The sequence below is a fragment of the Hippoglossus stenolepis genome, chromosome 24 (genome assembly GCF_022539355.2).
Source record: "Hippoglossus stenolepis isolate QCI-W04-F060 chromosome 24, HSTE1.2, whole genome shotgun sequence".
NCBI classification, from domain to species: Eukaryota; Metazoa; Chordata; class Actinopteri; order Pleuronectiformes; family Pleuronectidae; genus Hippoglossus; species Hippoglossus stenolepis.
In genome coordinates, this window is record NC_061506.1 from 9,697,116 (window position 1) to 9,724,321 (window position 27,206).

At 41.0% G+C, this 27,206-nt stretch overlaps 1 protein-coding gene across 3 annotated transcripts in view; it reads right to left on the reverse strand.

Annotated features, from left to right (window-relative positions):
- Window positions 1-27,206, reverse strand: part of LOC118103598 (interleukin-1 receptor accessory protein-like 1) — a 260,882-nt gene that overhangs the window by 101,670 nt on the left and 132,006 nt on the right. For all 3 annotated transcript variants that reach the window (XM_035150687.2, XM_035150688.2, XM_035150686.2), the window contains 2 exons: window positions 19,457-19,643; window positions 17,018-17,171 (listed from right to left, as the gene is read on the reverse strand). In XM_035150687.2, coding sequence (XP_035006578.1) covers window positions 17,018-17,171; window positions 19,457-19,643 — 341 coding nt within the window. The remainder of the gene's footprint in view (window positions 1-17,017; window positions 17,172-19,456; window positions 19,644-27,206) is intronic.

Here is a 27,206-nt window from a genome sequence, read left to right on the forward strand (position 1 = left end):
GCATACCAGCACATGCAAGCAGGTTGCCCAGGAGATTTATACAGCAACCCCTGCAGGGTAATTAGTACAGAGCATTTACGTTAGGGGGACAAGAAAATACATGTTTTACTCATAATAATAATATCTGCTCTTGTTTTTGTGACATTTCTTTTATATAAAGACTTTTCCCAGAGAGAAAATCTCAAAAGATATTTTCTCATTGTAAGATCATCATAGATTTCACCCTTTTTCCTTGATTTATTTGTTTGGTTTCCATCTTGTTTTTTTAATCTAAAGAATATTTCCCTGTACCCAACTTATCTAGTAATAAATATCAGGGTTTATAATCTGTAGTCATATATTGTGTTTATATCTGTTTATATATTTTCTTTATTATATAAAATGTTCCTCTTCTGTAATTTTGTGTTACTTTTTATGTTGTAACATTTGACACACAAGGTATAATTGTGATGAATGAATAAACCAATGCATATGCAACAGAAAGCTATGGCTGGAAAAGCACTTAAGAGAAAATAAAACACCACAGTGAAACAAACAAAACCTGCCTGAACTTATTTAACACAGACATTAAAGCTGCTTATAGCTCTTATGGAAAACAGGTTAGCAAATAATTGGCTTTTTAAACATCCAGCAGTGACTGAGCAACATCATGATTCAGTGGGAGTTTGTGTTCACCTGATGCATGTCAACACCTTTAGTTGCTTTTCTTTTAGCTTCGGTTTGTTCTCCAATGTGCACAGATACAGAACATTCATATGAGACGATTCCATTGTTAATATGGAAAAAAAATAATCGTGGATTTGAAAAACTAGCGCTGGAAAACCATCTATTGTATAATTTGAGCATGAAAGGTTAGGGACGTGACGGTGGCTCATTCCAGTTTGTCAGCTGTCGTCATGTCCAATGTGTCCATTGTGTACATGTGCATCATGTGTGTGCAACGTGAGTGCATGCAACACACACAGCAACACAAGTCGGCAGAGGAATCAAAGTCTGATGTCACGGAGGGGGGGCACTTAGTGCTAATGACGGGTCTGCCCCTGTATGTATTGTAAGAGATAGTTCATTGAAATTACAATCTAATTAAGACATGCTCCAGATCTGTCATAGGGAGGACTGAGATGTATTAAATCTAGTTCTGTGAGCCCCATGTGAGCTGAATATGAACTAAGCATACTCACTCTCTCTCTCTCTCACACACACACACACACACACACACACACTTGGCTCCGCTCATGCTCACTTTCATATCTCTGCATGTGGCAAACACATTTCGCCTACAGACGCAGCTGACCAGTCACCCCCCCCCCCTTGAGGATCTGAGCCACTCGCCCACAGACTCTCCACATCAAAGTTAATTTCCGGACTCGTCCAGATGACAGAGCAGTGTGTGTGGAGTGGGGTCTTGGCTCCGCCGACTTGTGCGATGAGGCGTACTACTGCGCACAGTGCAGGGCGACATCGACACGAGCAATCAGCACAGCGGAGGGGTGTGCGTGTTTGTGATTATGCTCTGAGACCCGACCTGATGCCTTCGTCGGCGCTGAACATGGCGGCCTCTCTCCTTCCAGCCACAGCACAGGATCAGTTTTCACTGTTACGATCAATACGTCACCCTCGGATTTGCTCCAGCCCACATATGTGGTAACGACAACGCGTGGTAGGCGGTGACGGCTCTATCAGCACAGGGGCGAGATTTTAATTGGCTGCTTTCGCTGTCGGGGAGTGCGCATACCTTTTGATTTGGCCGGACACGGTGAGTTTTAATTGGCATGGATAGAAAACATGAGGGAAACACATTAGTGCTCAAGTGCTCAGGCATGAGCCACAGTAATTTATTACATAGACCATCCAATCTGAAACGCTACCAGGCTCAAAATGTCATTAAACTTTAATATAAATGAGGAACTGATGGTGTCATGAGCCACTTAAGTAGCCATCACTAAGTCCTGTATGTCTTCGGCTTATGACATAAATCTCTCTGTTTAATATACAGCAACTAAACAGAGTGAGAAGAGGAGAAACCAGAATGACGCCCATCAGTCCCCTTATGAAACCACGTTTAAATTCAATACATTCAGATTTTTATTTCGTTCTGCAACAAATCGCATGCAGGCAGAAGCAGGACGTGATGTCATAATTCATCAAGAGATTATTTTTTAGTACTTTTGTATCAGTATCGCTTTGACACACCCACTTGCTCACGGTAAATTCTGCGGGGATCTCTTGTGTGTTCTCTCACGAATGCTCATTCAGACATTATCCAGAGTTTACGAGGGGATTGGCCAGAAGAAAGTCTGCAGAGAGTCCGGAGGCTCTCACACGGACATTAGCGTTCTCCCATTAAAACCCTCCAGAGAATCTCTGGTCCGAAATCAGCTATAGATACTGAATCAGCAACTTTTCTATCAACATAAATCACTCCCTGGGAAATTGGTAGAATGTCAAAGATCGGGTTATTCCTCGGGTCATGCCACACACCGAACTCCACCTCCACTAAATTTCATGGAATTCGGTGGAGTAGGTTTTGTATAATCCTGCTATTGAAATATCAACCCTTGGAGAAAAGATAATCTCCTTGGCGGTTGTAACCAACGAAACCAACATGTTGACAGGAAATAACCTCACACATCACTGAAGAAATGGCAGCAACGAGCTCCATCCTTTTTTGTCTTAAATACTGTATTTCTTTCCAAATCAAGATGGAGAAAAAGAACAAAAAACCAGATGCACAGAGAGATGCTGGAGCGTTTCCCTCTGTCGCAGCCCCCGCGTTGCGACCATTACCTCAGCGAGACCAATAAACAACAGATCCCATCTCCCGCTGAAAGTTTCCGTCTGCCCTGCTTGACACGTTGCTCCTGGGATGAATGGGATGATGCAGTGTATGGCTTGTGTGTACTACACTGAACCTTCATAGAGCTGACACCTAAATGTCCGGCGAACAGCATGAATCATTCTTTAATCATATTTTTGCGGCTCACTTCCACCAACACGACCACTTCTGGGGTGATGACTCTTGAGCTGGAAGGGAAATGGCTCTGAACCCTCACCCCCATCACGCATCCGGCCCCATATTTTTTTCCTCCTCAATCTCAATTTCCTCAAACTCGCCATGTTTATATCTTTTTTTTTTTTTTCTTGAGAAACCTTGTGCCATCTCATAAATAAATAAAAAGCCTTGCAATGCTGCAAATACGCCCCGAGTCACTGTATTGCCCCCGCCCTCCTCCATTTAAACTTCACCATAAGCCCGCTTTAGTGCCATTAAAATAACTTGTCATGACAGTGTAGCCTGGGAGTGGTGCAATCAATTTCCATTACATCAAGGCCCAACTGGGCATCGCCACTGAACTAAGCGCTGGTAAGCAATCTCCCTGACCGAGGGTGGTTTGTGTGTTGCCGTGTGTGTGTGTGTGTGTGTGTGTGTGTGTGTGTGTGTGTGTGCAGCATTATGGGTGTGTGTGAAAGAGCTGTACTTTCCCATAGCAATAGAACTGACAATATTAATATCCCTTTATTTAAATTCTGTATTCATTCAGACCATTTCAATCGAATTACAAATAAAGAAACAAGCTTAATTTTCCTGCACATGCACCGTGTTAAAAATGACCGCCAGCAGAACAATTCAGACTCGTCTCGGTGCAGTGAATCTCTCCCCGAAGTGATTTAGAATGCACCTTTTGTAAAAAGCCCAATCTGCAACTAATTAACACCGGAAAGTAATTTATGCCGGAAAATTGATTTTTGCTCACTATAAATTATGCAAGAGTCCCGTCCGCCGTCCCTTCCCACCGTCTTATCTCTCCAGCGGAATCGGCAGATTGACACGTGGCTGAAGTGTCCTTGATGGGGCGTTTCTGCAAACTGTCAGAGATAGGGGCTGCAGATGTACCGCGTGTGCCCGTGGCCTTGAGGGGAACCATGAATCTTAAGTCAGTAAAACTCAAGTGTTGGTGCTTAAAGTCACTTAAACCACTATTGGATTTTTTTCTAAATTACAGATATTTAAGTGTTTTTTTTTCTAGAAATTCTTAATGTTGATTCTGCACATCTCTCGCTCAGATCTCTTGCTCTGCACCGGCGCGGTGTGGAATTGCATTAGCACTAGTTTAGCGCTGATTTTCGCATCTCGAAAAGCCGAGGCACTAAGTGAGCGCTAATTAGCAGAGCGACATTAATTATGTAACACGTCATCTTAATTAGCAATCCCAGATGTACGGTGTGTCAGAGGAGCATTTGTAAGCACAGTTTGCTAATTGATAGATACAGTCTCTGGCAGGATTGTGTGACAGCGGCCGACCTGCGGAAGGCGGCGTGCGGTTCGGTAAACCGAAATGAGCGGGAATATGAGTGAACTTCTGTAAGTGAATTATTTCAAATAGGGGAGAAGTTGAGAGACTTTTTCCGATGGTTTTTTACTTTGGTTGCAGGATTTAAAATGAATATACTCTGCAGTTAAGTCAGAGAACGCAATATTCGCCAAAAGCATCATTATAGCTGTCAATTCATGAGGTATATATCAAATAGCTTCCCACTGTTAGTAATTAAGGCCTCTAAGCTTTTGATCCCGCGTTCATGAGGGGGGATGATTGTCAGGGATTCAGTCTTCTTCCTTAAAAAAGAGCCCAATCAATGTGCTGCAGCAGCAACTCCGGCACTGCACCGCCTGACCTTTTTTTGCATTTTTGCACCATCTGTTCAAACCGGCAACACATCTGGTGCTTGGTTTCACCTGCTCCACCAAGGCCTCTTCTCCCAGGCAAAGTGGTTTCTGTAAATACTCGCTCAAAAACAGTTCTCGGCTCGGATTTCACGAAAAACGGGCTGGTTTAGTCACACGTTCATAAAAGAGCAGCACAAACGATAAGGTAAGGGTACACGGACAACTGAGGCTAACCGAGTGCACCTACCATTTTACTTGCCTATTAAAGTGGCTCATGGGCACTACATGCAAAAGAGTGTGCACAGGTGGAGTACAGGGTAAACAGACGGTGAGATGTAAGGCAGTGAAATGATTTGTTCTGAACGTCTGTGCTAATCACACATGATGGTGGATTGTGCCGTTGCTGCTCCACTTGCGAACTAGGTGCCCGAGTAACACAGAAGCAAATGTGATGAGGGAGCTGAATAAATTTGTTTCACCTTTTTTACGACACAGCCTTCATCAATAATTCACGTTCCATGTAAAAAAATTGCATATGATGTAAAAGCTCTAATAGATGGAACAGGCCATATTAGTCCAGTGGGTCATATTTCTCTATGTCCAGTGAGTAACTTCACAACTCTCTGTATTAGTTTACAGTTGCTGAGCCTGTGGCATGCATATGTCCAGGAGAATAGGTCAAGTAACGAGACCTTGTCAAATTCAGGAATTGTGACTGTGTTTCTTCATTTGAGAAATGAATTACAACGTATTTTCCGTTCAAGCTTTTATAATCTGTCGTCAAATAAATGTTCATGCACAGAAACCTTGAACACAGAGTCCGATGCACTTCTTGACTCGATTCATTCTGAGAATTTCCCAGTGAAATGGTTTGTAAATTCCACATCACTGCTCTACACATTGTTTAACATACCGAGCTTTGTGCAGTAAGACGAGGTGTTTTCACTTCTCAAACAACCATTCTGGATGATGACGCTCTGAGTGCTCAAGCAACTCTCAGGAATGTCTTTGTCAGATGTGGAAAAAAAGCAGCGAATCCAACGATTCTGAAAACGTTAATGCTGGACGAACGTTTCAATGTCGGAATGTAAACGTGAATATAAAACTTTCATCATTATTAAACGTATACAAACTTAATGTGCAAAGAAATATGTGGCGGTATGGATTGCCAGTATAATTTATGGGCATGACGGGTCACACTGCTTCTGAAGATTGCAACAATGATGCTACCTTCGTCAAAACTGTGAATGAAAATAATGCAGTCCATGGATTATTAGCACGATTACTCAGTCTTTACTGTTAATAACTCATCACCTAATGACTGAAACCTCTTATTGTGCTAATTTACATGCATATGAAAATCCAATGCCATGGTGAATCATCCCATTCACTCTATAAGGTGTAAAAACTAAACAACAATCTATACAGTCCCTACACTGACTATTTAAATGTAGTAAATCCTCCAGTCCACCCTTCCCTAAACCCCACGTCCCAAATCGTGTGACAAAACGCTAAAGGGAGACTGTCCTTTGTTTGCTTAAAACAGCATTTGTGCCCAGAAAGTGCCACCTCATCATACAAAGGGAGAGTGATCAAAGTCATCTCACCTTGCGGAGAGCCGGCCAAGTCAAACTCATTCCTGGAGCCCTTTATCGCCAATTTGGCCATGGGGCTGATATCTGGCAGGCGAAAAAAAAAAAAAAAAGAAAAAGCACCACAAACTCCCTGCCAATTATCTGTCAGCGTGTCACGGAGGCAAACAATGCAAACACTGCAGATGACGTGAGACTATAGAGGGATACAACTAGAGAGACAGATTCCCCCGTAGCTGTGGTGTCTGTGAATGTCTTTTTATCTGAGGGACTCACAGTTAAATCATAGCATTGGAACGTCCCTTTGCCTGAAAGTCATGTTTGACAGCTATTCGCACATTTCAGTGAAATTACAGCCTGTGCTGATGCACTGCAGTCTGAGGACGCCACGCACCCCACATACTTCAGGCTCAGATATTTCCTCTCCCGCATCGCCCACTTCCTCCCCTGCTGTAAGCTCCGCAATCACATCTCCTGTGTGCCGCTGCATTGATGGCGCCAGCAGGTGGGGGCCCACCGGGATGCTGAGTGTGCACTACAGTGTACACACAATGCTGCTGGATTGATCAGAGTGCCGGGTTGCGGCGACTCGCCGGGTTGTGTAGTGATGGCAGGGGAATGCATAACAAACAGCCAGCCGAACCACAGGGGAGCAGGGGGCATTGTGTGTTATGGCAAACAGCTGGACACAGCAGTGAACTACAGCACTGACATGTGTAACTATAGAGGAGTTCATTAATCAATTAGTCAACTACCAGAGGAATTAAAGGTAACACTACTGATAATAAAGCAAAAATATAAAACTATGATTAAATGTATTAAATATGATGATTTTGTTGTTTATCTTTATAATAAACTAAATGTATTGTTATAACAATACTTATTTATCCATGTATTTAACCTTTGTTCAATAACTAACAAAATGAATGGTCAGACAAAAAACTTTGAATGTTCTGATTGGCTGCTTAAAGGTCACAGGTCAAATAAATAATCTGTATTAGTTCAATGTAAACATATGTAGTTAGGTTGGAGTGTTTCTAAATGGATAAATTAGTTGATTTCTTCAATTCAAATGTGTCGAGTTAATTAAAAAGTTGAAGATCCGCGTGCCAGCTGGTGCACGATCAATCGAGATAAGAAAATAATAATTATAAGTTCCCACCAGGACGAAGGCAATTTGCTGGATTAATAAACAAAACATGTTTTTTTGCTCCTTTAGTCGTTTTGTTAAATGCTTATAGAATAAATAGTGTCAAACCTCGCATCCTGTTGTGCATTGGAATTTTTGTATTTTATTATTTTGTCCAGTTAATTGCTGCCTATACAACTAAATACTACTACTAATAATAATAATAATAATATAATAATATATAATTATACTATTAAACAAGGTAGCAACGTGCTTTAAAAAATGCATGGGAATGAAACAAGACAAATCAAAGAAGAAGAACAATATCAATACAACATAAGAGGGCACTAATTTAAATGTTGGGTTTATATGAAATAAATAAGCATCAACTGGACCTCAGATGGCAATTTTCCAATTTAGATTTCTAGATCGTGTGAACGTGCCTCGCCACAGTTGACTATACAATTGAATCAGTTGCAATATAAGAGAGAAAAGTCGAACTTGAGACTTTCCATTATTAGGTGTAAAAAAAAGCCTCAGGTTCTGCCACCTCTGATTGATATTTGGTCTGGACCTGGGTCTGAGTGTATGGCAGAGGTGGAATGTGACAGATGGCGATACGAAATAAAGAGGTGATCTGAAATCTGAAAATGCTAAAACCATAATAACAAAAAAAAACACCTCTCCATTTCCCGCCCTGGCATTTTGTTTTTTCTTTAGCGTGATGATTTTGTGTATTTTAATGAGATGTCCTCCTCAAAATGTCAAGAGACCTTCATCGAGTAATTCATTCAGGAAAATAGGCAGTAAAAACTCATTCCAAGTGATGAAATTCCATCCATCATGATTCACCTCTAAGTGCATTTCAAAACAGCACACACATGGCGACAGTTAGATTTATTTCCATTATTTGTCTTCCTGTTGTGCAACCCTCTTATCGTGACATGAGTGTCGAACATTCTAATTGTTGTTGGAGAATTAAATGCTGCAGTGTGTCTTTTGTCTTGTGTCCTAACAACGTGCACATTCACTCTTGTGTTTTTATTTTTGCACTGTTTTCATCAGCATTGTTTACAGACCCAGCAGGGAGTTGTTTTAGCTTTAAAAACTCTGCGGGTCACCTGCTAACAAATGGAGGAAATAAAGGACGTAGGTTATATTTTAGTAAAGTGGTCGAAAACATAACTCCTGGTGAATTACACTGCTGCTGTGTAAATGCTGGATGTGTAAATAGGCGACTGATTGCTCACAAGTTCACCACATTGATTTTAAAAGGTTACATGTCCGTTTAAAAGGTCAAGTACTTGTGTCTAGTTCTTTTATTTTTCATGTATCTTTGACTGACTCAATGGTTAAAATCAAATGTAGCTGGGTAACCTGTCATCAGCAAAGTCGTCAAACTTTTAAAGCACTTATCAGATTTGACTGGTGAATGTATCCATGCAGTTATTTTTCTTTTTTTTGTGATCCACTGAAAGTGCTCTCGTGGCTCTCTCCTCATTCCTTCGAAACAGGAGCCTGGTCTTGTTAAGCCTGAAATAAATGCCTGGGGGTGCAGCCATCTTGGACATTCAATATTCTACAGTAACACTGCGGTGGGAGCTTTACAGTTTGGCAGGCAGGCCTCTTATAGCAGGATGTGTCGTCTCACTGAATACGCCAATGCCCCCTCTTCATTTTTCCTTATTGTATGTACAGTATTCAGCAAACAGTAAGAAATACTGGCCTGATCTGCCCGTGGAAAAGCCGGAAGGTTACAAAATAAATCAAGCAGACAGATGTTTGAGTGACAATCTTAATTAATCCACTGAATTCCCACTGCGATTGCACACAAGTCATTCCCACTGCTTCTGAGCATCGTCGGGGTGTGACGATCATAACGCCACGCCAAGGTTATGACATAGAAGCGTCCGTCGAATGAAAACAAACCAATCGCTTAAAGGAGACTTCCATAATCAGAATGGCACACAGTCATATCTCTGCCAACAGTTCCCCTTATGTTCAATCCGCACCAAATTTCACACACTCGTAGATATCACTTCCATAAATGTGCCAGATTTTGTTTTTCACCGAGATGCGTTCAATATTTCCCAGGAAAAGGGTGACAACGTCAAAAACACCCCATCTCACAAAGATAACGAGATAAAAAATATTGGACAGTAGTTTTTGTGGAAACTTGCTTAAAAACCAACCAACCAACTAACAGACAGACAGAGTTGAAAACATAACCTCCTTAATGGAAGAAAGTATACTAGAAAAGAAAAAAGAAAAAAAAGACAATAAAGTTTACAGAGTCAACGAAATGCCAAGCTGTAATAAATAACTCTCAGTCTTGAAGATTCAAAGAGTGGGAATGCACCACAGCCGGAGACAATGAATTCAAATCACTGCAGACCCGCTGAATAATGACAGGCTTCATTTTTATTCATAAGTGTGTTCTCTAATAAACTGACAAAATATCAAAGGTAATGACACAAAAAGAGATGCAGAAATTAATAAACCTCATCAGGCCCCCGCTGAGTTCACTGTGCATCAAATTCCCGAGAAGAAAAGGGATTACTTCCTGAATCCGCTCAATGCAGCTCCCCACTTCCCCACCAGCACCTTGGCCAGATTCATTATCTCTCATCAATTAAAGGAGCAATTATATTCCAACCTCCTTCATATGCTAATGAGTCAACTCCGAGATGAGAGAGGAAACTGGTAATAGCCACCAAATGGTGCTGGCAGGAGATAAACTCTGCAGTGTAGAGGTGTAAGAGCGGCCGTGGTGTCATATAAGCCAAAGAAGTAAATAGTTTATGAGTATTAGCAGGAACATAAAAGCCCTGTTAACATGTAAACGTTTGCTAAATGAGCTCATAGTGTAAATTATTGAAAACCGAATGGATGTTTGAAGTTGCTCAAACTCCAGCGATAGTGCGCCCCGGCCGCCAAAAACAAATGTCACATTTATTTTTACTCAGCAAAACTGAAGTGATTTAGCTGCTCCCGGAGAACAATAGACCAGACTGAAGTATCACAAAAATCAATATGTTTCAGCTGTAGCAGCATTCATCATGGTGACAGGGTTGCATATATTAGAGGTAATGACATCCGAGATGTGCCGGGTCAGGATGATAAAAAAAAAAAACAATGATTCCAATATTGAGAGGACAACAAACAAAAGTTTATCCTGCAGCCTCTGGTGTCCGTGCACCGAAGGGACTTCTGGTTGTGTTTGTATCTAGTGATTTCTTGTCTCATCACAACTGCTGTTGATCAGCACGGGGTTATGTAGCCTCAGCATCACTGTGTTTATATGTATATGTGAAAATAGAAAGGTGGAATACAAAGTAGTAGAAGAAGATTAAGAGTTTCTCCGAAATCACGACGCTTGCTAATTCTAATTCCCACTTTATCTGAATAAAGACATACGCGTGCAGTGTAGCCAATAGTTCAGGTAAGTCGACCATAGGACACAAGAAGGAAATTGTAAAAATGGCGGACAGACTCTGAGAGTTGTAAGTAAATTGGACTACCGCTGTTTATGCTGTTTTTGTTTGCTGTCCTCAGAAACTCTTTGAACATCCTTTGAAGTGGATATTTCTCTTTTCGTACATAAAGGCAACATAAATGAGTCTTAAAAGTGTAAAAGGAGTATGTAGGCCACCACAACTACTTCTACTACTACTAATACAAATAATAATAACTTTATTCATACAATTACTTCTAAGGTACTCAAGTTAGGAAAATGAATAATACACTTTTGAGACAAGATAAGAAGTGGCAGACAAAGACACAAATTCCTACTTGCAATAAAAAAAGCAATTTACATTTACACAAAAAGCATCGTCCCTGTCATCATGAACTGGCATTCTTGGTGAAAATCTGAAATACATCAGAACTATTCGTACTTGCAGCAATTCAAATGCGGGACACTTTCAACAAAAAGCTCAATAATCAGAAAAAGATGATGACTTGCTATGATGACAGAGATGATGGATATTGTTTTATCTTTGTCGATGACATTTCCTGTCGGCAGCTTTTCGATGCGAACCTGAAAAAGCAAGTTGTAATGGCTTGGCGGTTGCATCACCACACAGCCCGTCGGTCCGTACTTGCCACGTTCCTGAAGAATCTCTGGGTGAAAGCCACAAACAACTGTGTTCTAAACTTGAACTTCCACTTCTCGTGTTCTTTATTGTCCACGTTTGCAGAAAATCGCCTCTAGCTCACAAATGCAGAACAGAAAACACGTATCGAGGGGGAAGTTTTTCTCAACAATCAGAAGCGGCGGTTGAGCTGAGGAGGCCAAATAGCTCCTTTCATTTCCAACCAGTCACTGTGCAATAATATCCAATAGACGGCCAAGCAAGACACTGAAATAGCATGGCGCTATCTCGCAAGAAACCATTGTTCACTCCAGAGAAATTGGTTTTGAATGTGCTAGGCTGTGTTGCAATGAGAATCGCTTTACGCCATAAAGCTGCCACACTATCAGATCTATTCAAAATGATTTTAGGGCCTGAATTTCAGTTTGAAAGGGAAAGCAGAGGCATTTTATGCAATGGGATGTTTTCATGACTGTTTCAAACCTCTCAGGCGTTTTGGTTATTTATGTGTTTGCACTGCAAATCATGCCCCGTCCCTTTATCAACCAAACACACCTCATTGCGTGCTGCTTCAGAATAAGAGAAGCAGGTTAACATCATCAGTCCCAGCTCATTAGCTACACTGACAGTCTATTTTACACAGCAAAGTTACTGCTCCCCCTGTATATCTATTTCATCAGCCGTGCTGTATTCTGTGGTGTTTAATCTAAGACATCAAAGCTGCACCTTACAAAGAAGTCATAAAACCCAAAATTTCATTTAAACTGAACGTTGCTTCCGATCACCCAGCAAGGGAGCTCATTAGGATTTTAGCAGTGCTCATTATAATCAAATGGAATCTGACCTTTTGTCCCGTTGCACTGCTTTGAGAGGCCCTGTGGGCTGTTGATAAAGAGGGGAGTGACAAGGCGTTTGATGATGAATTTGAATTATCTGTGGGAGGTTGATAATAATATTACATAAAGCCTCATGTATACTTATAAAATAAAGATAAGAAAACAAATCATACAGGCAGAAAGGTCAGGTCTGAACCACAGATCTATAAATGGAATAGTTAAAGGCCTGTTCCTCAGCGGGGATAAAATGAAATGGAACATAATGAGCAGCTATTATCAAAGGTTCTGCTTCAGTTTCCGCTGCTCTCCGCCTTCTTTGCGGGAAACAGCTTTTTGAAACTTAACTTTCCCACCGGTGTAAAGCAGACGTGGGACTAAATGCAACGTTCAGGTACGTTAAGAAGATGCCAGCAAATTGTGATTGGTCGAGCAGATGTGATGTCAACATGTCAACAACAACCAGCCATTTATCCCAGGCCCTCGTTAGATTTGGGAGGAGGGGGAGGACAGTAAGAGAGGCCTGGAGTCAGTAGCTTGAAATGAAAGGTGTAAGGGAGGAGGGGGAACATAATTAACAGAGCAGAATTATGCAGGGGAAATTTAGAAAGATGAAAAATAAGGACACAGTGGAGACATTGTTAGACATTGTTTTGGGCCAGTGTATCTAGCATTCAATTTTTTCCCGCTGGCATATCTGTAAACTATATAGTCTGGACATTTTCCTTAAATGCTCCAGGAGAGCTGTGTGACACAATGCAAAAATGTCCAGGTCAGTTGCTCCGGAACATTTTCTGGAACTTTACCTGCTAGTAAAATGTCAGAAAAATGTCCGAGAGAGCACAAGTGAGAAAAACAGTGCATGCAGAACTGAAAAACAAACAACAGAATATAAATATATCAGGGTGAAAAGGGGGTGCCATACAGGTAGAAGGCACTTACGAAGATGTCCAATTGGAAAAGTTTTTGCCGATAAGGCAATGAACCTTCTACCAAAGTTTTGTAAAAGTTAAGCTTTAACTTCTGATAAAGTTTGTTTTTCCTTTGTGATGTTCTTCTTCAATTTCACACTTCTCCTCACTTGTCTATGTAATTGGGATAAATAGTGGGTCATTTCCTGAACAATTAAACCCTGGACTGCGTGTTATCATGATTAATTATGAAAATGAAAGCAACAAAAACAACAACTTTAGTGTTTTGCAAAAGTATTGAACAGTGGAAGACAGTGTTTCAATGTGAATCATAGAGGGAATAAAGGGAATCACAATCAGAATACGAACATGAGCTGGACTGAAGAGTGATTCAACACTGTTCATGAAAGGTTCGACAAACACTGTGCACACACGTTGTTTCACAAAACAGACTCCCTTAAAGGACGAGACGTGTTCCATGTGTGAAGAAGCAGTGACAGCAGACAGAAAAAGAAGGCAGATCAAAGGAACTGGATGAGGCTGCACAAGAGAAAAAAAATACACACGCACAAAAACTCCAAACTTCTTCAGTCGAAGACAGAAAACTGAAATAAATCCAAAACTTTGCCTTAAAGAAAAGCAGCTGAGACAAAACTCAGAAAGAACACCGGCATCACTTTTCTGAGATTAAAGCCCTGCATGTTCAGAAAGAACAATAGAGACTTTGTGTTACACTTTAATGCCTCAAGGCAAAATTTCTGGGTGAACTGATTTGCATCTCTGCATCCTAAATGATGCAGCTAAGTTCTGAACATGTAACCTACTACGATATAGAGTCAGACCTAAGAATCGATAAACGTTCCGAACAAAAACTTAATGTAAACCGTAGACGGTCAAATTTAGAGACATTTCTTGCACACTAATTTAAAACTGAATGCTACACTTATAGTAAAACCGAGTAATTTCTGGATATGTACTGTATCAGTATGTACAAATATATACCTGTACATATTTGATTTCCTCGTCTTATCGACCACTCAAAGCACATTCAGCAAAAGCCATATTCACCCATTCACACACAAATTCATACAGTGCTAGTGTACACTGCGTTTTTTTACCTCACTCACTGTCGGCACAGCCATCGGGGGCAATTGGGGTATTTTGGGGATCTTAAACAAGGACACTTCAGAAAGCAACAGGAAATCGAACCGCCGTCCTTCTGGTTAACAGACAATGCACTCCACCTGCTGACCCTTAGAGTTTCGACTTGTGTCCTTATTCTTTTACATACATGTATATCGTGTATTTTCCATAACCTCCTTCATAATGAATGTGAAAAGGTGAAACTACTAAAAATGTGGTCACAAAAAGAATATCGTCTTTCTCTTCTTTTACAAATACTGAACATAATACACATCCTTCCATCCAGTGCTGAAGAGTTACGGAGGCTGGAATTTAACCCGGCATGAACTGGTGGTGGACTCCCCCCCCGACACCGGTGAAAAACATCCAGGGAATGGATATAGAGTTAGTGACCTCTTATAAGTACCAGCTCTGCTCCCAGTAAAAACTACATTCACCACCAATATGGACTGCACTTTAACATTTTAGGTCTCAACTGTGCAATATTCACCGTGCTATATTCAACTGTCTGTGCAATATCAACAGTTCATGTGCAATCAATTCACTGTACATATTCTCACACTGCATATATTTATATTTACACTGTATATACTAGTTTAATTACATGCATATGTTTCTATATTTCTATATATGTTTTTATATACCTTACACTTACTGAAAGAATTGCATGTTACTTATTACTTGCTGATGTCTTTTTGACTCTTGCTGCTTTAATACTGTAAACTTCCCATTGTGGGACAAATAAAGGACTTCTTATCTTATCTTATCTTATCTCATTGAGAAAGAAGGAGAATGCACAGACAGGCTGCTAGTCTTTAAAAGAAGCTAACAAAGAGACACTCTCACACCTTAAGCCCGACTGGATGTGAGCAAAAACTCCCCGAGTCACAGGTGGAAGAGTATACTTCTGTTTTTTTTTGGCTGCCACAGACCAATCATCAATCATCTGTGGCCCGATGTTTTGAAACGCTGAATGCCTTCAAAGTAGATAGAGATTACGACTATCCCCCCGTCGGTGACATTTTGAGACATTTTTGAGGCTGGTGAGAAAAATGATGTATGACATAACTCGGCCTTGGGGAGTCAGTCTTGGTCTCTCTTTAAGGGACTATAAAGTGTAATCAGGCGGCAGTTAACAGTCAACACTTTGTCCAACCCTCACACCCACAGAACGCGACGCGTCGGCAGCTGCACTGAGACGTTGCATCGCCTCCGTCCACTTGGAACCTCTTCACTTCTCTCTGTTTTCTTTTCAGATGCCGTTACGCTGCGTTTGTTCCGATGCTTGCAGACGTGAGACACCGCAGGTAAGGTGAGCTCGAGCAAAATAAGTCACAGAGAGGAGAGGAGAAAACAATTACTTTGCTTTTTACCGGAACATTTTAGTAAAGGAGCAAATCTGTAATATAGTAATACATTTAAATCTGGCAAATTATATGACTTGACCGTGTTATATTATTGCTTCTCTTTGGATTCATTTTGTTCAGAGCTTGGTAAACAAATCCTCAAAAGGAAATTGAGCCGTAACATTTATTAAAGTAAGATTATTAAAATATGAATGTGTGTCTTTCAATGAAGGATTTGCTAACTTTAATATATTGTGATAAATCAATGTCATCATGAGGTCAATATGAGGACGGATGATTGGTTGATGTAAATAAGCCGTAAATCATGTATTTAATGATAATACTTGCAAAAGTGAATGCATTACAACCCAAATTACATCATTTTCCGACTTCAAAGTGACATCATAACGATGTATTTTTTATGTGGGGATAATAGGAATAATTTAAGCTTTTGATTGAATCACTATATATCTTAGATAATTTGCTTTTCTGAATAAATGTTGTTTATCTTGACTTTGGACCAATCAGATCCAAAAGTGAATGATCTGGAGATACCCTCAAGTGTAATATTACATTATTATTTTCTTATTTTATAGATAGATCACACAAACACGCACACACAAGGGAAACAATAATACACTGCTTCAGGCTACAGCTATCAGCATGTAGGGTAATGACATCACTCAGGAGAACTAATTCTAATCAGGTAAACTCCCCCCCCCCCCCAAAAAAAAGTGTATAATTAAGCTGTAAATTTGGGACGCTCCCTGTACTCTGCCGTGTCGTGTCAACCTTGGCTGTGACAGTGTAAGTGGAGAGCAATCTGTCACCCTCTTCAGGTTCAGGCTTCAATATTTCAACAGCCTTAAGAAAAAGTGCTGAAGTGGCTGGATGCGAGTTCCGCCACTTAGCAATTAAAGCCGCGTCGCACTCACAGAGACAGTGCCACTATTAGCAGGAGGTGCAGGAATTAACTTTAAAAAGCTTCAATTGTTTGGGTAATCAACAACAACCCGGAGCCAAAACACAATCTGTAGAAAACACAAACCGCAGTAAGATGTGCGCAACAATGAGGAAATTATATTGTGGAGATTCATCTGTTTTTAAATGCATTACGTGAGAATACACTCGCACTGAGGCCTGTACTGAAGTTCCCTTTTTGCTTTTGCAAGCACTGGAGCAAATCTGCTTCTCTGTCGCTTTCACGCTGAATTCCACATTATTAACATCTCGACAAAAGGGAGCAGAGACGCCTCTGCGGTGGAAGAATTTGCAGCGTTGAAGAAGTTGGACATTTCTTTACCTGTGACTGAGAGCTCCGTAGTCCTCCGCACCACAAAGTTCCCGAGCTGCAGTTCACAGGTGTAATTCCCAATGTCGTCTTCCCGTACTTCCTTGATGGACAGAGTGTCCCGCCTCCTCTCTATGGTTTGTCTCCACTGCTTTGGCTTGCATTCCTTTATTCAAAGTAAAGAGAAAGCAAGCATGGGAATACAGAAATGTAAGTGTTAAGCATAGACTGTGTAGAAAAATGGACAAATATGACTCCTTCCAAAAAGCCAAAGCGTATGGGTCATAAACCCTTTCTCCTCCATGTTAGTGGATGGGGGTTAGAGTTAGGACATGGATCAGATCAGAGGTCAAAGTACACGTCAAATACATATTTCCTAAAAAGGTTTTCTGTCATATTTTGACACTGATGTTTGTTTCAGTGCATGTTTCAGGTAGGTTTGGCTCTAATTTGTTATTTAATGCTATTAAAAAAAAAGGGTGAAACGTCATGATTGACAGATGAGACTGTATCACGACTGGACGAGTGCACAAATCGACAGAACCTCGATACTGCGGGGGCTCCATCTCATGATCACTACTGCAAAGTCTCTGGCTCCAAATGTGCAAGATCGTTCGTATCCAGGATATTTTGGCTGCATTCCTGCCCAGTAAGAGGAAGTGGAGACGAGTCGCCCATCTTTATAAACAATCTATAGTAAAATCCAAATACACATTCAATTGTGGCTACTTTTATGAATATGTTTAATTCCATCTTTAAGCATAGAATGAAAAAAGTCTATATCTCCCATTAAGGGGTACAGTAGCTTTGCACACAGTCACAATAGTAGAGAGGCCCTGTATCAATACATAGCATGTCCCCAAATAACCTAGAGTTAGACCAGTGCACCCCCCCCCGAGTCTAACACTGTGATCTATGTGTCTGAATAGCTTTGCATTTATCATTCTGAGGCAGGACGACACCACTGGATCAGGTGGCAACAGCTATTATTGAAACCATTAGGTTTAGATTTATGTGTAAAGCTCTTCCTATAATTGTTTCAGCAACCAGCTAGTGCCACTCAAGTTATTTTATTAAATTAAAGAAAAGTTACCTTATTGCTACTATTACTTCTATAAAGGCATGATTGTATTTGTTATGCATGCTCACAGTGGATTTAGAGAAAGATCACTGTACAATACTCTACTAAGTTTTTTGGTTTTTAAGGATATTGTGAAAACTAAAGGTAATATAACCAATTTGTTGATTCACTGATTGTAGTTGTTCATGCATTCGAATGTGTTCTCCCAATGGATGAATCAATGTTGGCGTTTCCTGTGATATATAATGATATTTTATGGTACAAAAGATGGAGTGTTGCACTTCCATCAAAAAGAGCCCAGAGGATACGGCACAACACATAACAATGAAAGGTATAAAAAATTGAGGACTCTTCTTCTATATTCCCACAGCTCTTTCTACTGCTATGTCGCTGGTGAGTGAACAGAGACTTCCAGAAACAGTTGAGCTTTTTTCAGATTTTGGGCCACAGCACACCTGAGGCGATGGAAACTGGGGCAGTGTGGGTTTGATTCCAAACCACGGTCCAAGACGGGTCCTCCCTGAATTCGCTCAGCGCCCACTGACAAAGTGGGAGCCGACGACGAGAGGTGCGAATCCCACTCATCGCTCTGCTAGTTAAATTTGGATTTGGAGGGGGAAGTGAAAAAGGGATGTGGTCACTTTCACGTCTCATGAATTGGCCCTCAGGCTTCACCACACAGCTCCGTCACGTGAGGTCTAATGAGGTCAGTCGCAGTGTGAGCGTCACAACTCTACATAAAGAGGAGGATAGAGTTTAAGTTCCTGTATACAAGAGATTTATTTAATTTCCATTGATGCTTAAGTTAAAGATTGTATTGAAGTTAGCTTCACAATGAAATTCACTTTGTTTCTGATGTCGCAGGATTGAACTGAAATGATTCAGTTTATGTGCCACAAAACAAATGGAGAAGAGGATTAGTAAGAGACTGCATACTGTTGATTGTTTAGGTCTTAAAACACAAAATAGCTTTTTAATTCTAATTGAAAAGTTTCCTTCTCATTTTGTGTTTGATAGATTTCAATTAGCAGAACAAACACCGTTGTTCTGAATTGTTCTTTTCTTTTTCTCAAAATAATCCCTAATATTATGACTTTACTATAATTTCATGACCTTTTCTGTTCAAATTCATCATTCTATTCCAGTAATATTATAACTTTTTCCTCATTAAATTCATGTTTTTCTCCATAAACATTATTACTTTTTCCTCATTAAGTTACAACTTCATTCCCATAATATTATGACATTATTCTTTAAATCTTCAATATGGCTACTACTAATAACCCATCATTCTTCACCATGTTAAAAAGAAATGAACCAAAAATACAGACATTATTTGAACAAACAGAAAAATAAAGGTAGCAGCTCACCTTGAACCACACAATCTCAGGCTCCACTCCCGGCTGTGTATAATCCTCAATGCCCGGGCAGGGGATGTCTTTGCTTTTGCTCAGTTCTGCCTTCTCAAAGAACCTCATTTTGGAGTTGTAGCAGAGGTCTGTGTCGTTCTCCGCCACCGTGAGGGACATGGACACCTTCATGCAGTACGTCGAGTTCCTGCCAAAATAGAAAGTGAATGAATCAGTCGGAGATATAGATGAGGTTTGATCATATTGAAGTCTTTTCCAGGTGCCGCAAACCAAAAGCTGCCAGCAGCCCATCTCTGTCTCCACAGAAACTCAGAGACCGTGCATTCAAAACCTCCACAACGCTCATTCCTCAGATTTCATACAAATCATTAAATACAACGGAGAATGCTTTTCACAGAAAAACCTTTATGTGAAAAGCAATTATTCATTTGCACAATTTATGTCTCCGTTTTTTGGGGGGCGAAAAACGTTCCTTGAATCTGAATGTGCGATCTTTGTCTCTAATACGATCCTTAATCTGGACGATTACAGATTATTACAATGTTTTCTCTCATCCATTAAAATATGAATCCTGCAAATGCACAAGGAGTTAACCCCTTTAAACTATTAATGTGAAACTTATAATGAAACTGTGACACACACAAACACACTCATATATATATATATACACACACACAGTAGGGACGGTGTAGACCAGTGGTTCTCAACCTTTTTTCAGTGATGTACCCCCTAACCAGCGCAAAGTATTTTTGCTTGAAAAAAAGATGTAATACACAGCGCTGTGCCATCAGTGTCTGATTTATTAAACACTTATATTTTATTGAACATTTATTAAATAACAATTTTTAAAGGATTTTTGAATGGATGCTAATTTTAAATATATTTTAAAAAAATATCACGTACCCCCTGGAGTACCTTCACGTACCCCCAGGGGTACTAGCACCCCCATTTGAGAACCACTGGTGTAGACTGTATGTGTGTACGTGAGGCAGGGACACGCATAGTAATGTGGAGCGACAGCGCTGAATGTCAACAGAACTTGAAGATTGATTGAGCCTTTTGTTTTCACGTGTTAAGCAGATACAGTGCGAGCTAGCAGAAAATTACTTGCTACAATTGATGTACTGTAACTGCTCAGGTCATATACATAAAGAAGAGAATTTATAACGCAGGGGAAGGGAGGCGTAAAATGCAAGATTACTTGTAATGTTTGGAGACTACATGCTTGCCTGGGCTCACAGATACTGATGAGTATTCATCCATGAGGGAATAAACATTACATATTCCTCCTGCTTGGGATTGCAGAGTAATTTCGGTGATTTGTGTTGCTCCTCTATTGAGAGCTTTTGTCTTGAAGTTGTAAATGCTGCTGATCAGATCTGGCCGTGCCCAGCAGAGCGATGCTGCACAGCCACATGAGAGGCAGATACAGCTGCCAGGCGTTCACCGTGATCCCGTTTGGGTCGTTAATGGGACAGCGATTTGGAGATTGGATCTGCTGCTTGAATAATTCTTAACAGAACATGGGGATCAATGAACACATTGATTCGCTGTGAATGTTATGCTATTTGAAGGAGGGCAACTGAAGCAAAGGTCCTTGATGATCAATGGATTTAATAAGAGCAACTTTTCTTTGCCCAAACTGGCTAATAAGACTGTCACCATTGACAAGCACTGTGGACTGACTGCAGTAAATCCCTCCTGGTTAAAAGACCAAACAAATTGGCAGCGTTTAGGAAAATCTCATTGCTAATTTTCCAAATAAAGCTGGTTACACAAATTGAGCTGAACCAACAAACTATTACAAACATGTTAAATCCTTACATAATTGCGCAGCATTAGCTGCTTTGTGGATTAGTACAACTCACACTGGTCTTCGCTACAGTGTCGGCAAACAATCCCTCACCCTTCGAACTGGCCGGCGCCATGTGCTCAGCTTACAGTAAGTGTGCCGTTTTCATGAAGCTCCGGATGCAAATGTGACATGATGTGGAGATTATCCCAGACAACTTCCACCAGATGGACACCTGTGCAAATGAGATCCCACGGGTGTGCTCCCCTCCCTGTTAAATATTCTGGGCAACACTGATAAACTTGCCTGCTGGTAGCGAGAGAGAGAGAGAGAGCGGGAGGGAGAGATGGAGAGAGAGAGAGCCTCCGCTCCGCATGAGTGATCAACGGTGTGGGCCAACACTTTGTCCTACAATGTCTTTCCAACATTTCACATCCATCACAATGCCTTTAGACTCTCCTGACTATTCACCGAGCAGGTATGATGATCATGAGGCTTATCCAAAGAAGTGAGCAGGAAAACTACCCTGCTGCTGCCGCACACTCCAGAGACCGTCTCCTACACACTGAGCGCTCAGCGCCCGTAGAACTCTGCGTACTGCGGATACAGTGATAACAAGCTGAAGTGATACCGTGGCATTAATGGGGGAGAATGTCTGTCAAATGTGTCATATTGGAGGGGATGTGCAATGTCGTGGTACAGATAGAGAGCACCCTGCATACATCAACCCGGTGAGGTGTCAAGCTGACAGCCAGCGTATATGGCTGGAGGGCTGGCAGTGGACCCGAGCTGCAATATGCAGCAAATGCAGTGAAATTATGAGCAACGGTCGGCTCAGAGTTGAGCGGGCTGCTGAGAGGAGCATGATTGGCACACCAGGGAAACGCACCACAGTCTGTCCTCAATGCAAACACTCTGCATTTGTTAAATTTAGAGGTTAATATAGATTCATGTACGCAGCTGTTGCAACATGAAGCCCAACCCAGCCATCTAATATGTATTTATATCGTTTACTGCGTCGACTGTCAGTGAATCTACCCGACCAGAGGATGACACCAGACAGGAGCCGCCCCTCAACTGATCTGATTTTAAATAATAGGCATCAGAATTGATTTGAAATCCTCCTGAGAATCCTGTAGGGAAATTAATGAACTAAATTAATGAATATCTTAATTACTATAAGTCCTCTCTCATTGAAATTAGATGAAATTATTGCTGATTAATCATCAAACTTACTTTTAATGCGACGGTGTGAAGCAGAGGTGAAAAGTCCAAATGTGGAAGGTTACCTCAGCATAAAGTGAAATAAACCCACCACAAATATGAACTCTTTACAGATGTTGACTCGATGGTAACATTAAGGTCATGAGTCAGGATGTAATTGGCGTTTAAATAGAGATGACCTAAATTTACCTCTGTGCAGAATTTGAGGCAATGTGAAGAAATGTGACGATACCCTGGAGGTATTAGCCAGACGACTGACAAGGCGTTTCCCTAAAGTGCGGACTATGGACTTTTATAACTTTACAGCCCTTTACCCACACAAAACATCCCATACAACAGACTTGAGGAAACAAAACATGACATGCAAAAGCTTGACAACGACTGGAAAATGAAACCTGTGTGTGTCTATTTTGAGAAGGTTGTCATTGTTAATACGGCGACGTCCCATCTCGTCTCGTCTCATCTCATCAGAAAAAAAAGGTTAAACAGTTTTTTCCATCACACCAGACACATCCTCCGTCGCTGGCAGCATTTCTTTTTTTAAAAGACAACTCGCAAACATTCCTCCTGTAATCAGGGCATCAGAGAGACTGCAAACATCTGCCACATCATTACCGTGTCCCTTATTAGCACTGTATGTTTGCGCCTCTACAGCAGGCAGCCGTGTAGCAAAGCAACTGCAGGTACATTCTGAATTGAAGGCCAAGTTAAAGTTTCACATCCAAATAAAGGAAACTGATACCAAAATAGACCAATTGGGTTTTGGATGATGCTTCTGTTTCCTCAAATGTGTGGAAAGTAAAATGAGTATGAAACTACTAGAGCGGTCTCAAATTCCAGATGTTTTCCTCCATTCCGCATCGGTTTACCTGAGTGTAACATAATCCAAAGGGACCTACATCAGCGGGGACCAAAGCACATGAGTGACATGACTCGTAATAGCCAGATTGTTGCCACGTGCGTCAGCAGCGTACACCTGACACGGGAGTGAAATGTCAACCAAGCCCACGTCAGGATGTGGAGCGCAGATGTGAAAACAGCCAAGATCTATCCCGAGAGAGCGCACATCAGGCGGCTAATGCAGCCGGGCATGATTCGATGTGCCAGATCACTTAGGGGACAGATGTAGCGATGTATTTAGACAGGCAGGGAAAAGGTCTGGTCAACATCAGATAGTGGCTGAGACCCAGACAGGTCTAAGTCCAAACTGGCACAAGACAGAGACAAGTCTCAGAGGTCACAGAAGTTGTCTTGATACCGAGGTTGAAGCGAAATAAACCGAAAGCATTAGCATCGGCTCTCAGTGGGCTTGTACCTTCCCTGTCCATGCCGAGCCGAGATGATCCCTGACCAAGGCAGGGCTGGCCCAGTTATCCTAAATCAGTATTTTATGATCCCTGCATTATTTATGGCGAGAGCGAAGGTCATGGTGAGCAGTGGGAAGACTGGGCCTCCTACCTGTAGCACCCGCTCATAACTCACCTGTCAACTCCAGGACCAAGCGCGCGATGATTAAGCACCCTGGCTCCCCAAACCTGACTGTGGGCCAACTTGCTCCTACTTAGCCCCTGTCTAAGAGCGCGGCACTTGTCTGCCATGCTGGAACAACCGAATCCTCCGGTATAATCTCCCTCGCCCTACGGTCATGGTGTTTCTCTGTCCCTTCCTCCACCCATCTTTTCCTACCTTGTCTTGTCGTACACGGTTTCTCAGAGAGAAACACGCACCTCTGCGGGTAAATCACTTTTACCACGCTGAGCAAAACACATCCCTGCACCTGCCTACACGCTTGTACCCACACACAGGAGCAACGTGCACCCACAAACAACAGTTACAGGCAGAGAAGCACTAACTCTGCACTGTGCAAAAATGCTATTCTTTTTATTTTAGGTTTCTGAGCAACAAAGGTGTGATTACAAGAGAAGTTTGAAGGGAAATACATGAATACAATAGAATAGAATACAATTCATTGATTGATTCAATTAAACTCATGTCTCTCAGTATCTGATGAAATGATGAAAAGCCCATTTGTTTCATTTGCTAAACCCAATCCTCAACAATGTTTTCATATTGCAAGTGGACATCCATTAGATTCTTCATGTTCCAATTTGATTTAATTTTGTTCCCCCGCTTTGTTGCTCTCAATTACAAATGTAGCTCGAGTTCGAGCCTCTTATTTCATTTGAGTCACAAAGCAAAAAATAACTAATAAAACTTGGCTCGTTGGAATTGAGCAAGTACATGTGTCATTTCCCTCTCTTATTCCTTCTGCGATAAAAAGTCACAACTCAGCATTAAAATATATTTGATTGTGCAGGAAAACAATATTTTGAAGCCTCTGAGGATTTTGAAAACAAACCTTGAATGGTCCCAAAACATTTTTCGAAAAAGCTGCAGGTTTATTTCTGTGTAAAACTGATGCTTAGCATAACACAAATTAGGGTAAACACTAATAAGTAAACACACATAAATTGAATTATTGTTATTTGGCAATTGAATTTGAATTATTTCAAGGGGGACCCCCAGAAAAGGAGAACCCTAAAAAAAACGGTTGCAATAGTTAAAATTGCAATACAGAAAATATGCATTACATTTAAAAACCCTTAATCATTTGTTAAAATTGAATTTATTCTTCTTGTGTTGCCAACACATCACTCAGCCAACACCATCAAATAACCCATTTTCTATTCCTCGACACGTCAACTCATCTTTATCCGAGCAACCTGATTTCAAAACAAAGCATAAACCATTTGACTCCATTGTATTCTCCTCTAACGTCGTCATGACCTTATTCATTGGTTCCCAGGCCCTCTGGGTGTAATGTACGAGCAGCACACTGCTATGCATATCAAATACTACATGTCTTATAGTAGCAATGTTGTTCCCGGAATGGGCTGTTGCACTGAGGATATGGGCCATATTGGAGAAAAATGTAAACCAGACGCAGTCGTCTGTGTTGTTCTGTTGTCGGGGTTTGGACAAACTAAGCAGTTTCTTTTGGGGATGTGAGCAAGACATGTTCCAAGTAATTTGTTACAATACTCAATATATAAATATACTACTATACTAGATACTAAGGACATGTTGGTCACAGATGCCTTTGTGGCCTCCACAATCAAAGGTTACATCCACTTTAAACTTCAAATGGTACTTTTGTGCATATACTGTACATCAAAAATAAAAAAGTTGCAAAGATGTTTTTTGTCAAGATTGGGTGGTGACAATGATAGAGGGACATGCATTCTAAAAAAATAGAGTAAACATATTGTAATTCAAAGCCAAACTGTAAGTTAAAGAGTAGTCCCAGGAAACAGATAACCTTCAGGGAAACGTTCCCTAAAGGTTCCCTGGAGGTTACATTTTTGCAACCTTTAACGAACATTCCCCAGACACCCTGCATTGTTAGCTGGGGTATTTATTTATAGCAGTTTTTCCCTGGGTGGGTATTCGAGTGCTCATACAGTATTTTTGCAGAAGGTTGTTAAAGGTTTTTTTCTATTCAACTTTAGAAAGGGTGAAGGTTATTTAACTGTCTCCCTACTTCTTTATGATTCTGAAGCTGGATCCATTTTTATACTAAAGATTGAAGTATGAAGTTTTGTGGCTGAAATATAGAGAAAAAACGGAAATTAATTATATATTGTTTGTGGTTGATTTTGACTGCAGAGCTCACACTCAGACAGCAGTTTATTTGAAACTAATGCAGTCTAATACAAAGAGGCTTGTAATAAATCCTCCTTCCTAGAGGTTATGCTGTTGAGTCTTTGTCTTTGCACTATATGATAATAGTAATGTTGGCTTACTGCTATACTGCTGTATAAGATTGCATTAGTCTTATCCCTGTGTAACTTATAAACTGCCAACTTAGTCTCCATGACCTCACACATTACGACGTTTCCTTTAAAAGAATACACTTTGCAAAAGCTGTTTTTTTAATCCTGATAATACCTTTTCAAATGCTGTACAATACACGGTATCACCAACGTTTTAAATTAGCCATTTCATTTGTATGAAATTGTAATTAAATGTCTGTGTCAAGCCCCAGCCTATTATAGTCTCACCCTTAGGATTCAGGCAAGCTGGGGGTTCTCTCCTATATCACAGTTTGACTGACAGCTGCGGTATTGCAGATATCTCGCTCGGAGCTCGCAATCCAGAGGGGGGGAGCAAGGCAGGACGGGGGAGGACGGGGGAGGGGAGGGGGAAAAGGGAGGAAAAGTTGGCTCCGGTGCCAAAGTGATTGTGCTTGGAGAACGGCATTTCTGACATTTGTCTGGCAGATAAAAAACACCATCAGATATGAGGAAGAGAAGGTCAGTGTCCCTGCCATCAGATAGCACTGGTCTGGCGTCTTGTTTGATGACTTCCTCCGCTTCGGTGTGGACCAGGAGAGCCAAGAGGTCTGGATGTATGTGAAAAGCAACGCTGAGGATGTGACTGAATACAATTCCTAAGTCATTGAAGTCAAAATATTCTCGGTGGTGCGTGTGCAAAATTCAAAATGAAGTTGAACTTAAGTGTCAAGTGTGAATATTGCATGTGCATGTACAGGATGCATAGAGATGAAATATGTAAAGAAATAAAAATAAGTCCATGTATGACCTTCTGCTGGATCGTTCTGGGTATGAACACAGACTGTGACGACTGGTTTAAGTCAAGAGGTCTCGAGGAGTATAATCTCCACAGCCGACCTTCTCTCCCTTAGCTCCCTGCAGCCGGCAGCCATTCGAGCTT